Genomic DNA, 12,645 nt, shown 5'->3' on the forward strand with positions numbered 1-12,645 from the left:
AACTGGATGAGTGACTACAGTGGAACCCCGATATAATGATATGCCAAGGGAGCAGTAAAATTATATCGGTATATCGAGGAATCGTTATATCGAAACTCCCGATATAACGATATGTCCGTAAAATAACCGAAAATATCGTTATATCGGGGTAAACCTAACATATACTTTTTTACTGGATAAAGAAACTTAAAATACAGTATCATTTTCGTATATCATCGTATAAAGCTGTTGTCAGAAACGTTAGAGATAACCCCTTTACTGTTATGTTATTGTATTAAATTCAGTGTTTTGCTTAAATTGTGACTGTGTATTTATAATATCGTTATATCGGGGAAGATTTTACGCTCGGTTCGCTAAATTCTCATCGTTATATCGGGAATATCGTTATATCGAAGATCGTTATATCGGGGTTCTGTCCCATACATTTTACTGTAACTTTTGTCGGGGCATAGAATATTCATCGTTATATCGGGAATATCGTTATATCGAGGATCGTTATATCGGGGTTCCACTGTAAAAGGTTTTGATTAAAGCGTATGTAAGCCAAAGAAAGGTAAAATTAACTTCTGCGTCTTCACCAACCAACATTTGTGCTGTATTACGATTGGCTGTTCAACCCACCTTGACTAACTCATTCTATACAGGCTTAAAAAAATCATTGATTTTTGTTAAAGTGGTTTCGCTGCTACTATCGAACACGCGTGTTGTTGATGTTCTGAATGTCAATGACTGAGACTTTTTGTTTCGTTTCCTCAGAAACGAAACGCTACTGTTTTGGATTCGATGCGAACTATTTACACAGTGGAGGCTACTGTCCAATCAGAAGAACGCTCGTTACCACAATGGCAACACGTTTTAGCAAAGGCAAACAACCTGGTAACAACATGTTCTTCAAATATCAAAAAGATGATTTCCATGAATACGAAAAGATATTGAGATTTATTACAAATAGAAATATCTGACAACTGCAATGCTTGTAATTTCGATTAAAGCGATTTATTGGTGAAAAATGTAAAGAGAGCCCTTTCCGTGTTTAATTGTTATGTAACATTCTAGCTATAATTTCTATTTTAATGTTTACTTTGTAAATTTTACTCCAATAAGAGCCCTCAGAAGAGCAAACATAGACAGGATTTCGTCGTTACAATTTGCTCGCACCGAAGAATTACCGCTCAAGGGCAAATCGAAAGCAAAGCGAAGGGCAAAGGAAATTACATGCATTCAAAAAACTTCACTGCTTTGCAATTCTTCTGTAATACTCATTCTCACACAATGATCTTCTGAAAAATTTCACAAGACCATCTCCCCTCAAACTTTCCGCTACTTATCACTTATATTATTATGCTTATAATTCTGCGATCTGGATCTATTTCGTTTTGAAATAGTTGCTTGTTTGTATTCTAATTAATTCAAGATACATGTAAATTTAAATGAAACCTTACCTTTAGGGTCACTGATTTCTTTAAATATTCATATTATTTTTTCAACTGGTTTAATTTGGTTTCACCGGGTAATCCAACATTTCAAATCCATGACAATTACCACAGTAAGATTTACACTTACACATTTTAAAAATTCCTAAACATTTACCTTGTCTGGGTACAAGACTAACATAGTGTAACTCATGAACGTGTCCCAGTACAAGAGGGTTGGTGTTGAGAACATGATGATCTGGATCAATGACTAGTTCATTGCCAAGACTGCTGATAATACGGATGTGAGTTTTATAGTAGTTTGCTGCAGCACGGAGAATTAAGTGATCACCCCACGTGCCATCTTTTGCCATGCTCCATAAGTAATCACACCACGTTGGATATCCAAGGACAAAGCTGAACTGATCTGTTCCATTGGGCTAAAAAGAAAGTCATTTGAGAAGTTAATTGTGTTATACAAATTCTAATAGAGATGAACATAGACAAAAACATTAATTGAGAAGTTAATCGTGTATAAATATCTCTATTGAGGTGGACATAGATATATTTATATATAGAGATATATATGGTTTGCAAAAGTTATATGAGGCTGTCAACGTAAGAACGAATAAAGCAAATATCGGAACCATCGTATCTCACGAACAAATATCAAATCTTCTCCTTTTTTGTGAGACAGCTTTTACTGCAACCTCAAAAACTACCCAATTCGCATTTGTAAACTCGGTAATTTAGCTGTAAGTGTCAGTCGCTGCCAAATGGTAACCCTTAACCAACAAGCTGAATATTTTATATTTCAAAGTTTTGTCTTTCTTCGGTACTTTAAAACATTGACAACTAAATCGCCTTAAACTGCCCGTGATGAGCAAGCGCCTTTCTTCCACCTCTGACGTCATCATCTTTAACTGAAAGCTAAAAATCCGTATCCACCACTGTATGTAAGTGAAAACAATAGGATGAGGAGGAGGAGGCGGAGGAGGAGGAAAATCCGTTTTTAACAGACACTTTCTTACAGAAAACTACCACAGATCCCTTCTTACCGTGTAACGATTTTCCCTAAGGAATTGGACTAAGGTTTCTCTCAGGTCTTGGTGTGAAACTTTGACTCCTTTTGCCTGCTCCAGTTGCTCTGACAATGCATAGAACATACAATTTCCTGATGCCCCATTTTCAGAAATCGTGAATCCCTTGTCTGAAGTAATCTTCATCAAATCGACTGATAGATTAGTTTCCTTGTGAACCTTGGCTGCATCACAGTGCATTTTTTGTAGAACGTGAATAACGTTCTTAGCTGCAAGCAAGCAAAAACAAATTATAATCTATGCCTTTCCAAAATCACACATTTATGTTATATCTGATTAGTTACAAACGCGTAGCCATTGGCAATTTTCAGGTCTCATCAGTTGTAACAATATTTCATACACAACCAAACTAAATGAATGTAACCAGGCTGAATGAGATATAGCCAGCGTAGCTTGGCGTTCTAGTCACTCGGGGAGAGCGCCTGCGCGCGAGCAAAGCGACGGCGGAAGGCAGAAGGAAAGAAAGAACGCCAGCCGCCATACGCCTCTTAAACGGGAGAAATCTTTCGCTAATTCCCATTGGCTAAAATTGCTTATCTGTCCTGTGATTGGTTTGTTGGCTTTAATTTATTCCAAATGACTCATTCGCATGCACGCAACATTCAGGCCACTCAATTAGCATTTGACAAGTGACGAATGAAGCAAAGCAGTGTGAGTTACACATGGATGCTATTGCAGGCAAACAAACTCGGCAGTGATCATTAGAAACTTTAACTGGTTTTCTTCCCCTGCTTCGACTCGCAGATGATTTTTTCTTTGGACCTCCCGAATTTGCAGACATTTTGCAAAAACGAATATGAGCCTGATAACTTTCCCGGGGTTTATTTATTTTGTACATCCTGTACCACAAGTGAGTTTGACAGAACACGTCATCTTTTTATTTCCGGTCTTCACAAATTACGCGTATTATTTACATAATTACGTGAAAAGATTTCTCCCGTTTAAGAGGCGTCTGGCGGCTGGCGTTCTTTCTTTCCTTCTGCCTTTCGCCGTCGCTTTGCTCGCGCGCGCGATTTCTCGCTCTCCCCGAGTGACTAGAACGCCAAGCTACGCTGGCTAAATGAGATACCGTTTCCTCCCAGTATTACTTCGACAGTACTTTTTCCAATAAAATCAAGAGAAAACAATGCATTTCAAAGATGTTAACTCTAATAGTCTAATGTAATGATAATGATGATGATGATATTGTCATTAATCACCATTGCAGTTAACAACTGAATTACAGGTACTCATCCCTCAGATGTCGAGGTCAAACTCAGTTAAACCACTGCCTATATACCTGGTAACACAAACACTGGCACTAGGTTTTGGATTTGCAACTAATATCACAGAAGTCAATAGGAAACAAGATGAAAGTAACAATGTAAACTCCCTTAATCCCTCCTCTTATTCTTGGGCTACATAAAAACATGTCAAAGTAATACGAAAAAGTAACAAAGAAATATCCAACCAAAGCACTAACCAGGCAGTTCTTCAGTTCCCATGTTTTTGAGAGCCTGAAAAATTAACGTCGTAAATCAAGCAAATTTACATTTTATTTTTTTCTATCATAACACTGTCGAAAAAGCTTTCGATTAAAGGGACTGTCATGGAGATTTCGCAGATTTTTGGTTAAGACTGTTTTGAAATTAGTGGAAGGCAACTTAACCCATAAAAAACAATACTTTGAACATCTAAAGGAAGATATAACCTTAATTTGTGGATAGAAGCTACGGCTATAAATATCGATTTTTTTTGAAGACGTGCGAAAACAATTTGAAAACGTTTGCCTAACGTTTTCAAATTGCAATCCGTTTCCATCCGCAGCCAATAATGCTAGTTAACCGTTTCAGTGCTCTTATATAGCAATTTGTAATAAAAATGGACTATTATTTCTAGGATTCATGCGACACAAAAATAAATTTTGGCAGTTCAAAAATCTGGTAAAATCCGTGACACAGTCCCTTCAAACTATGCAATTCAGAAATCAGTCAGATGACAAATTGTCAAGTGATGCGATGTAAAGAGGTCGCCATAGGACAGGTGCATTTTCATCTCCACTGACATTATATTGTTTCACGAAACCCATAACACAGCGTACTATTTAATCCTAGTAGATGTACAAGAATACACTCAAAAACTTAGGTTTTTGGCACAATCACAAAATAAAAAATAAGAGTCCTCTGTGTGTATCAATTTGATACGTGCTAATCAGGGGTGGGGGAAAAGAAGCTTAGCTTTTTTGGAGATTGGGACCAACTACATAGCATTGTCCGGCTACGGAGCGTGCTGAAGGCACAGAAACGGTTGCTAAGGTAAACATTTTCTGCGCCGGCAGCATTTTCACTCAATCGAGAACTTTCGTCCCTTACCGTGCAAGACCAAAAACTCTGGGAAACTGCATGGGTAAGGATTAGGACCGCGACTTTCTCTTAAATATTTAGCAAAAGCCAAGTGATGAAGCTGTAAGTTGTTGGCAAACTTCCTGTATCACTTCACACTTTATTATCATGCATGTAGTTCTTTTATTCTTTTAGATTGGCACACGTATTGTATACCCATTATTTTCAAAAATTAAGATTGCTGTTTACAAATTTAATTCGCGAAAAAAGATAAAAGTTTGTCCAAAATTGTCTAGACATTCTGGATTTCTGCATTGAAGTTCTGAAATTTTGGTTTAACTGTGTCAAATAGTCTAATTAAAAAAGAATAAAAGGTAAGCTGATGAATTATAGCTGCAGTTACATAAGGTCATTTTACATAGGGAAATAGCATGTTTCACTAGGGAAAGTGCGTTTTTCATGTGTAACCAACTTAACCACAGGAAAGCTTATCAAGGAGAATAGCTGAAAGCCTCACTAACCTCAATCCAAGGCTTATATTTCTCCTTAAAGCTCTGAGGCAAATAACATTTCTGTTTTTTGCAAGTAAGCGTTTTCCTTAAATCAAGGTAATGGGCACAGTCATCATGGCTGCATTCCTGCTTGCTGTGTCGTACACATAGCGTGCTCCCACCAACCGAAGTTGAACATAGATCACATCTTGCACACAGACTCAAACGTACTGAGCTCAGCCAATGGCACTCTGCCTTCAGTTTCTTCCAGGTTTCTTCCAGTTCTCTATGTGCAAGATACAAAAAGTGTTATGTATCAGTTTAATCTATATTAGGTCTACCCTAGATGCTGGCCTAGAGTACAATAAATTATTGTAGTGTCACACTCGCAGCACGAAAGTATAACTCTAAGACCCCCCCCCCCCTCCTTATTAATTGCTAGCGAGTACACGTGGCATCAAAGGACGCCTTCTAAGTGAGAAAATAATATGTGAAAACGTAGAATCAGCTAAAACTTCAGAATTCGTATGGCATGAAGCTCAGTTTTGAATAATTGAAAACATTATACAGCTTTTTTGAAAGCACAAACCATGTTAAGGAGACTTATTTATATATTTTTCTGACAAAATTCCATGACCCTTATATGATGTTTTCATCTTACAGATTTGCACTCACGATGAAGTTATCCCTTGTACCTTATTGTGCCCTAGCATGTAAGTATCAATGAAAGTTTGAATATAAAACACAGGCAAGGGGGTACTTAATGTGCCAACCCAACGTTTAACTTGACTCATATCTTCAACTGAAAGAGATCTCACATAGTTAATGTTACGACAACCTTTTATATTTTGAAGGGAAGGGATTATTAGGTATTTCGCACACATATCGATAAATATGAAGAAATACAAAATGTTGAAGTGAACATGTCAAGAAATGGGAGATTGTCTGTGTACAATTATCGTTATTGCGATGATGCGATGATCTCATTCGCAGTAGTACTGAACTGTTCTTGTTTATTATTGTTATTATTATTATTATTATTATTTGTCTGCATTTTTTTCTTATTTGCTTTTATCTTATAACTTAGATTTGTGAAGGATGTGAACTTAAAAAAGCTACTTTTCCTAACAAGTAACAAAAAGCCCTTTTTTTTCTTTTCCTGCAAGCAAAAAATGCTTTACGCAACACGTTTGCTAAATTTACAGCATCTTTACCTGCTAACTTACATTCGAGTGCCAACCTCTAGTATGCTTATGATGGGGAATTACGAAACTACTGCATACACTACTACAGCACCTACCTTACGATCTTCACACAAAATGAATCCGTTTCCGTCTGATCAGAAGCATCTTCGATTGAAAAGTACAGCTTTATGACACTTGAAAAGCACACGAGATATAGTTTAAACTTTTCACCAACAAAAAACAAAGCGACATTGGAAGACAGGTCCGGTTGCTCAGCAGTACATTGTTTTGAAGCCCATACTCCAAAAAGGCAAACCAGTCTTGAAAAAAGACCATTCGGAACATATCCACCTTCATCGAACCTGAGACAAAGCGGTGCAGAGCCGCCATTTGTGTCCTCTTCAACTTCTTTGCATTTCATCAGCATGCATGGAACAACATAAATCAATGTGTTATCTTCACGCTTCCACTCAAAAATTAAATCAAACTTCTTCATAATGAAAATCAAGCTGTTTTCAATGTCAGTAATGTTCAGTTTTTTACAGGCTTCATCTAGCAACTCTTTGGAAAGAACTCCGTTCTCTTGAAGGTTGTCATAATGGCCCTGAAGTTCAGCTGGGTACGTCCCTGTTGGTTTGGCATTTATTATCTCACACATTGTTGCAATGAGCCATTGTGGGTCCAGTACTACTAAACCATCTGGATTTTCGGGATGATCATGGTAGATTATTGTACCACGAGCATGCAAGAAGTGAAGAAGCTCTTCAAAGTCATCCTCCCCTTTCAGTGTACAACATTTATCTGCAATTTCATGTCTAAACTTTGATTTAGGAACATACGGCTCATTGTGTCTAACAATTTCGTGCTCCACCGAAAGCCACTGTAGTGGTATCATGTGCTTTGTATGTGGCATTTCATTGGCTAACTCGATTATCTTGTCTCGTAAATCAGAAATTTGTCGTGATTCTTGATTGGATGATTTGCCAGCTTGCGTGTTGTCTACAACAAACCGTTTTACTGCAATGTGGTTTAAGAATACCTTTGGGGAATTTCTGAAAATGTCTGGCTGTAATGATTCCATTTTGTTCATTGGGTCACCTCCCACCTTTTTTACCTCATCAGCTTTTGTACCCACTAATATCACGGACCTAGGTGGCGGTTTTGGTGTCTCGGCCGATGGTGTTTCAGAAGATGAGACAATATTCTCAGCAGATTGCTTCAAAGAATGTACCAAGCTCAGCCATCTTAAGATGTGATCTAAATTTGTATCCTCACTCTCAGGAGATGGTACTTGCTTGTCGTCATGATGACAGTCTGCAGTGTCAGATAACTTTTTGGTGAGGTCAATGACTAGGAGGTAGATGGTCTCTGGTGACATGAAGATGGGATGAATGGCACGATAAACAGCTTGGCCAGCAAAATCCCAGATTACAGGCCAAATTCCTTCACCCTGAGAATACTCTTCCACAAGTGTAGCAATCTGATCCGGTAGAATGAGCTTTCTTTTTCCAAGATTGTCTTCTACAAGTGCAGCCGCAACCTGCCCTGGTACTTTGGAATTTCCTTCAATGCTGTTGTCTTCTGCAAGCGTAGTATTCTGCGCTGGAAGATCAGAATTTTTGTAGGACTCTTCTTCTTCTGCTGGCCCAGTATCTTCGTTGTTCAAAATAAAAAAATGATAAGTGTAACAGCATGAAACAATTTAAAAACAGTTTCATAACAGTAGACTTATAACATATAAAACCCGTTTGGCTATCAATAGTAGTTGTATTTCACAATTGCACTGGCGTCTCAAATACAATGATTGGATGAAACACTACACTGTAAACAACATAAGCGCAAAGCTGGAGTAATAATGATCTAAAAAAAGTTCCAATCGTTTATTCGTTTCATTCACAAAAGGGCAAACCATTATACGTTGACATTAAAATATGGATAAACAATTTATGGATAGATTTGATAAAACTGGACTTTTTAAAAAACAAAACAAAAGAATAGCACAATTGTTTGCTATGGTTATCTCTGTTGCTAGGAACCAGAGCAAGATTGAACCATGGCCATACGTGATCATTTGGGAAAAGTCGAGAATTGACTTCTAACAGAACTTTTATTTTCAAACCTGCACCTTAAGGATAAAAAACTACACCCTCTTAAAATATAACTATAATATTAAGGCAGACCTTTTCACTGGCTCGGTATATAACAAAATAATAATTCATCTTAGTGTCGGTGAATAATGGAGGATATTTACTTCCACTTTACTGAAAAGCTGATAAGTATAAATGCCTTTTTTATTTTATTATGTTTCACTTTTTTACATTTACCCTCTTAAATCGACTGGGTTTTTTTTAAAAAAATTATTTTATGAAGCAGTAAAACAGTACTTACCATTTCCTTGTGATGCTTCTTGATGAGTTTCTTTAGATCCAGTATCTCGGTGGACTGTCGATTCAGGTTTGCTGCCTTAAATGGAGTCAAAATCAATTTACTCAAAAAAGATTATAGTGAACGGAAAGTAAGTTTGTAAGGAAGTTTATTTAAGTTAGGATGTCAAAGGAAAATAACCATTAGTTGATAAAACATAGGCACGCTAAAGCGTGCAGGAGTTATTTTTTTCAATTTATGGGGTGGCTTGGGGTGAAACTGGGTGATTGTCCTGTTGGGATGGTTTATGTCATGGGTTAAGCTATTTGTGTATGGCGGCCCACGGAGTCACTTTTTTTGGCACAAAATTTGCTTGCAAACAAAATAATTTTTACGTGCATTTTGATACATCAAAACTGTTTTATTCAATACGTAAATTTTCATCATTTAATTGAAAAACAAGAACTAATTTAATTATCAAAATGTCACGAAATGGCACGTTCTTATTCTGTTTAAAGCGGTTATTTTGTTGCTAGCTTTGTAGCAACTGTAACATGATACTTTTGTTTGTTACGGAATACTTTTGGCTTTTTGCCAAACACTGTAACATGATACTGTTGTTTTTCTCACTTTTGTAACAAGAAACGTAACACGATACTTTGATTTTTTTGAAAAAGCCATGTCTCCATTTAACACGCTCAATAGTCATTGAACGAAAAGTACTATACTATTTTAATCTGATTCCGTTAAAATCAAAACTATACTGTAACCTTCACTATAATTCCCAATAAATCCTGTAACTATGCTGTAACTATAATGTGTACAGACTGTGTTATAAATATATTTTTGAGTAGATTTTTTAATTCTATATTTTTGAGAAGATTATTTTTTCTTTTTTGAAAATAAGAACCTGTTTTAGAATTTTAGCCTAAAATGGTTCTTATGTGAAGGGTGCTTAAAATAGATGAAATTGTAGCCTAACAGGTTCTTAAATGTTAGGTTCTTATACGCGGGTTTTTACTGTACTCCAGCTGTACTGAACTTTAAATAACTTTCCAGAAGAGAGTGGGTTTTTATTTGATTCATTTATTACTTCGTTTATTACAGTATTTTGCTTACCAAAGCCTTCAAGAATACTGTTATTGGACATTAAAGAGCAGATCATTTAAAAATTCTACTTTATTTGTTGAACAAAAGTTAAGAACCTACGGTAATTAAGAACCTAGTAAGCCTAACTTTACACTAAATACCCTTTATATAAGAACCTGTTTAGGCTAACTTGAAAAAACCTAGGTTCTTATAAGCGGGTTTTTACTGTATTTGTTTCCTGTCAGAACTGTTCAACAAAGATTTTAGTTCATTCACAACGAAAAATTTTATTCAACAAACAAGAACTAATTGAGTTATCAAATTGTCACGGAATGGCACGCTCTTATTCTGTTTTTGCTATCGATCGTAGTTGCTTTTAACAGCAAAGTTTATACTTATACCGGTTCATTTAATGTTTGACCAAGATGTTTTAAAGGTATAAATACAAACGCACATTTGTGATTTTGTGAATTGAGCAAGACGCTCAAGAGACTAATTAAATTAATTGCGGTTTGCAGTTATTTAATAAAACGGAGTCTCCAGTAATATTTAGAAATCTAAAGAAGATTCCTTTCCATTTCTTCGACTCTTTGTAAATATACCCACAGTATTAACATCATAATGACAACATTCATCTTTAAATCTGCTGTGTGCTGTTTTACCACGGCCAGGAAAGCTAGCTTCTTCAAAACGAACGCTCGAATAAGAATAACAAGTTTGTGTTGGGCCTTTTGCTGACGGCGTGTGCGTTGTAAGCAGGCGAGCGTTACGAAAAACACGTTTTTAATCCAGGGTTAATTCATGGGTTGATTGGTTCTGATAGAACCTGAAATCTGATTGGTGTGACAAACAAACATACTTCGCTGACTGACCCACTACACGGCCCATCACGCCGACTAAGAGCTATTTTTGAAAAAAATAACTCAATAATGAATAATGATTGAATCAGATTGAGCAAAATATCGTGATCTGTAAATGGCGAGCAGGTCAATTATTTGCCAAAGCCAAAGGCCGAGGCACATAGTTGACCTGCCAAACACTGACAAATCACGATATTTTGTTATAATTCTAAGGGGACGGACCATGAACGTAATGGCGCTCCTGAAAATATCAAATTGCCGTAACCGTTCATCAGTAGGATGCCTAACATTTGAGTAATTCCACAATTGGTTTCAGCTCCATTAAATCCTACATTAATTGCAGAACATTTTAGGAGGAGCCACCTACGATGCGAGCACAGTTATACACAAGACAAAATAACAAGTTCGAAAATTGTTTTATCATTCTACCACAGAGCTTGTTTTTCATAATTATCTGCGGGATCATCTGGCTTCTGCATAAAGCATTCTCGACACATTTGTCAGTTTCTCTATTGATGATAACGGCTAATCTTCAATCATTTCTCTCTTTATTCAGGTTATTTCATTGCCTTCTTTGTATTCTCGTTGTTGTTTTTTTTTGTTTGTTTGTTTGCTTGTTTTAGTCAAGTAGACACATCAAATCACTCCAACAACTCAGAAAAACGAGCTGCCATTTTTGACAGAAGTGGACACAACTACACATGAGCAGAATATTATTTGCAGCAAAATGACTGTGACCAGTAATGCGAATGACCAGGCGTGCATTTCTCAAAAGTCCCCAAAAATGTATAGGCCGGAAAAATGACCCATAAAGCTCTCGAAAACGCTTTTTTCGTGTTTATCAAAACGCCCAAGAATTTCGGGCCCATAATAGTCACATCATTTCTCCCAAAAAAATTTACGGGAGGTCTTGAGCTCCCGAAAAGCTTTTCGGGACTTATTTTGTCGCCATGAAATTGCATCTTCAAAGAACCTTTTTTTGAAAAAAAAAAAAAAAAAAAGACAAAAAAAGGCAAAGGCCTTGGAAAAAGGACGACTGTAGAGGATGAGAGGGAGAAAGAGATATGGCAGAATTCAGTAACAAACTTGGGTGTGCCAAGAACTCCTACTTCACGCAGAGAATGCAGCTTGGTTAAAAAAGGTACTTGACAGGCTACTTTTTTCCGCGTGGAATTGTTTACAGAAACTGTCAAAATTTATTCAGCATATGAACAGCTAGTTTGCCAAAGTAATGAGCAAAAATGATAGAGAAAAATTCAACTCAAACTAAATTTGGTTTACCAAACTTTAAGGCTCGAAATCAGGATTATGAAAGATTATGAGCGCAAGCAGGAATAAAAAATTAAACGTTGCTGGAATTGTACCAATCGCTAGACAATTCATCAATAAAGTGTTGAAATTGATGAGTACGTGACGAACCGAACTCAGTGCAGCAGTGTCAATTGCAACTTTTGACTGATCACAGGATAATATAAGCTCACGCTGCTGCTTGCATCATAAATCCGGAAGAGATCCCCGAAAATACTGGGAGAATATCAGGCGCTTTGAGAAACGCTTTCAGGGACCGAAAAATGCGCCCGCAAAAGAGCTCCGGATAGTTTTCGTGACCAAGAATATTTCGAAACTTTTGAGAAACGCACACCAGATGATTGTAGGCAGTTATTTGCAGATCACTGGTGGGCTCTTGACCGATGATAGGAGGATAAAAAGCATCAAACGATAATCAATGTATTTTTTGGACAGAAAACAAAAAAAAGCTTGAGAGCACACAGAAAGCCAAAACAACGGCTGTGTAGGAGACGGTCAATTAAATAAAAAAAATGG

At 36.8% G+C, this 12,645-nt stretch overlaps 1 protein-coding gene across 1 annotated transcript in view; it reads right to left on the reverse strand.

Annotated features, from left to right (window-relative positions):
* Positions 1 to 12,645, reverse strand: part of LOC144664511 (uncharacterized) — a 64,929-nt gene that overhangs the window by 8,467 nt on the left and 43,817 nt on the right. Inside the window, exons 13-18 of the mRNA XM_078525676.1 lie at positions 8,897 to 8,971; positions 6,625 to 8,161; positions 5,355 to 5,610; positions 3,975 to 4,008; positions 2,471 to 2,721; positions 1,591 to 1,852 (exon numbers count right to left, since the gene is read on the reverse strand). Coding sequence (XP_078381802.1) covers positions 1,591 to 1,852; positions 2,471 to 2,721; positions 3,975 to 4,008; positions 5,355 to 5,610; positions 6,625 to 8,161; positions 8,897 to 8,971 — 2,415 coding nt within the window. The remainder of the gene's footprint in view (positions 1 to 1,590; positions 1,853 to 2,470; positions 2,722 to 3,974; positions 4,009 to 5,354; positions 5,611 to 6,624; positions 8,162 to 8,896; positions 8,972 to 12,645) is intronic.

The sequence above is a fragment of the Oculina patagonica genome, chromosome 8 (assembly GCF_052425735.1).
Source record: "Oculina patagonica isolate OP01 chromosome 8, crgOcupat, whole genome shotgun sequence".
Taxonomy (NCBI): domain Eukaryota; kingdom Metazoa; phylum Cnidaria; class Anthozoa; order Scleractinia; family Oculinidae; genus Oculina; species Oculina patagonica.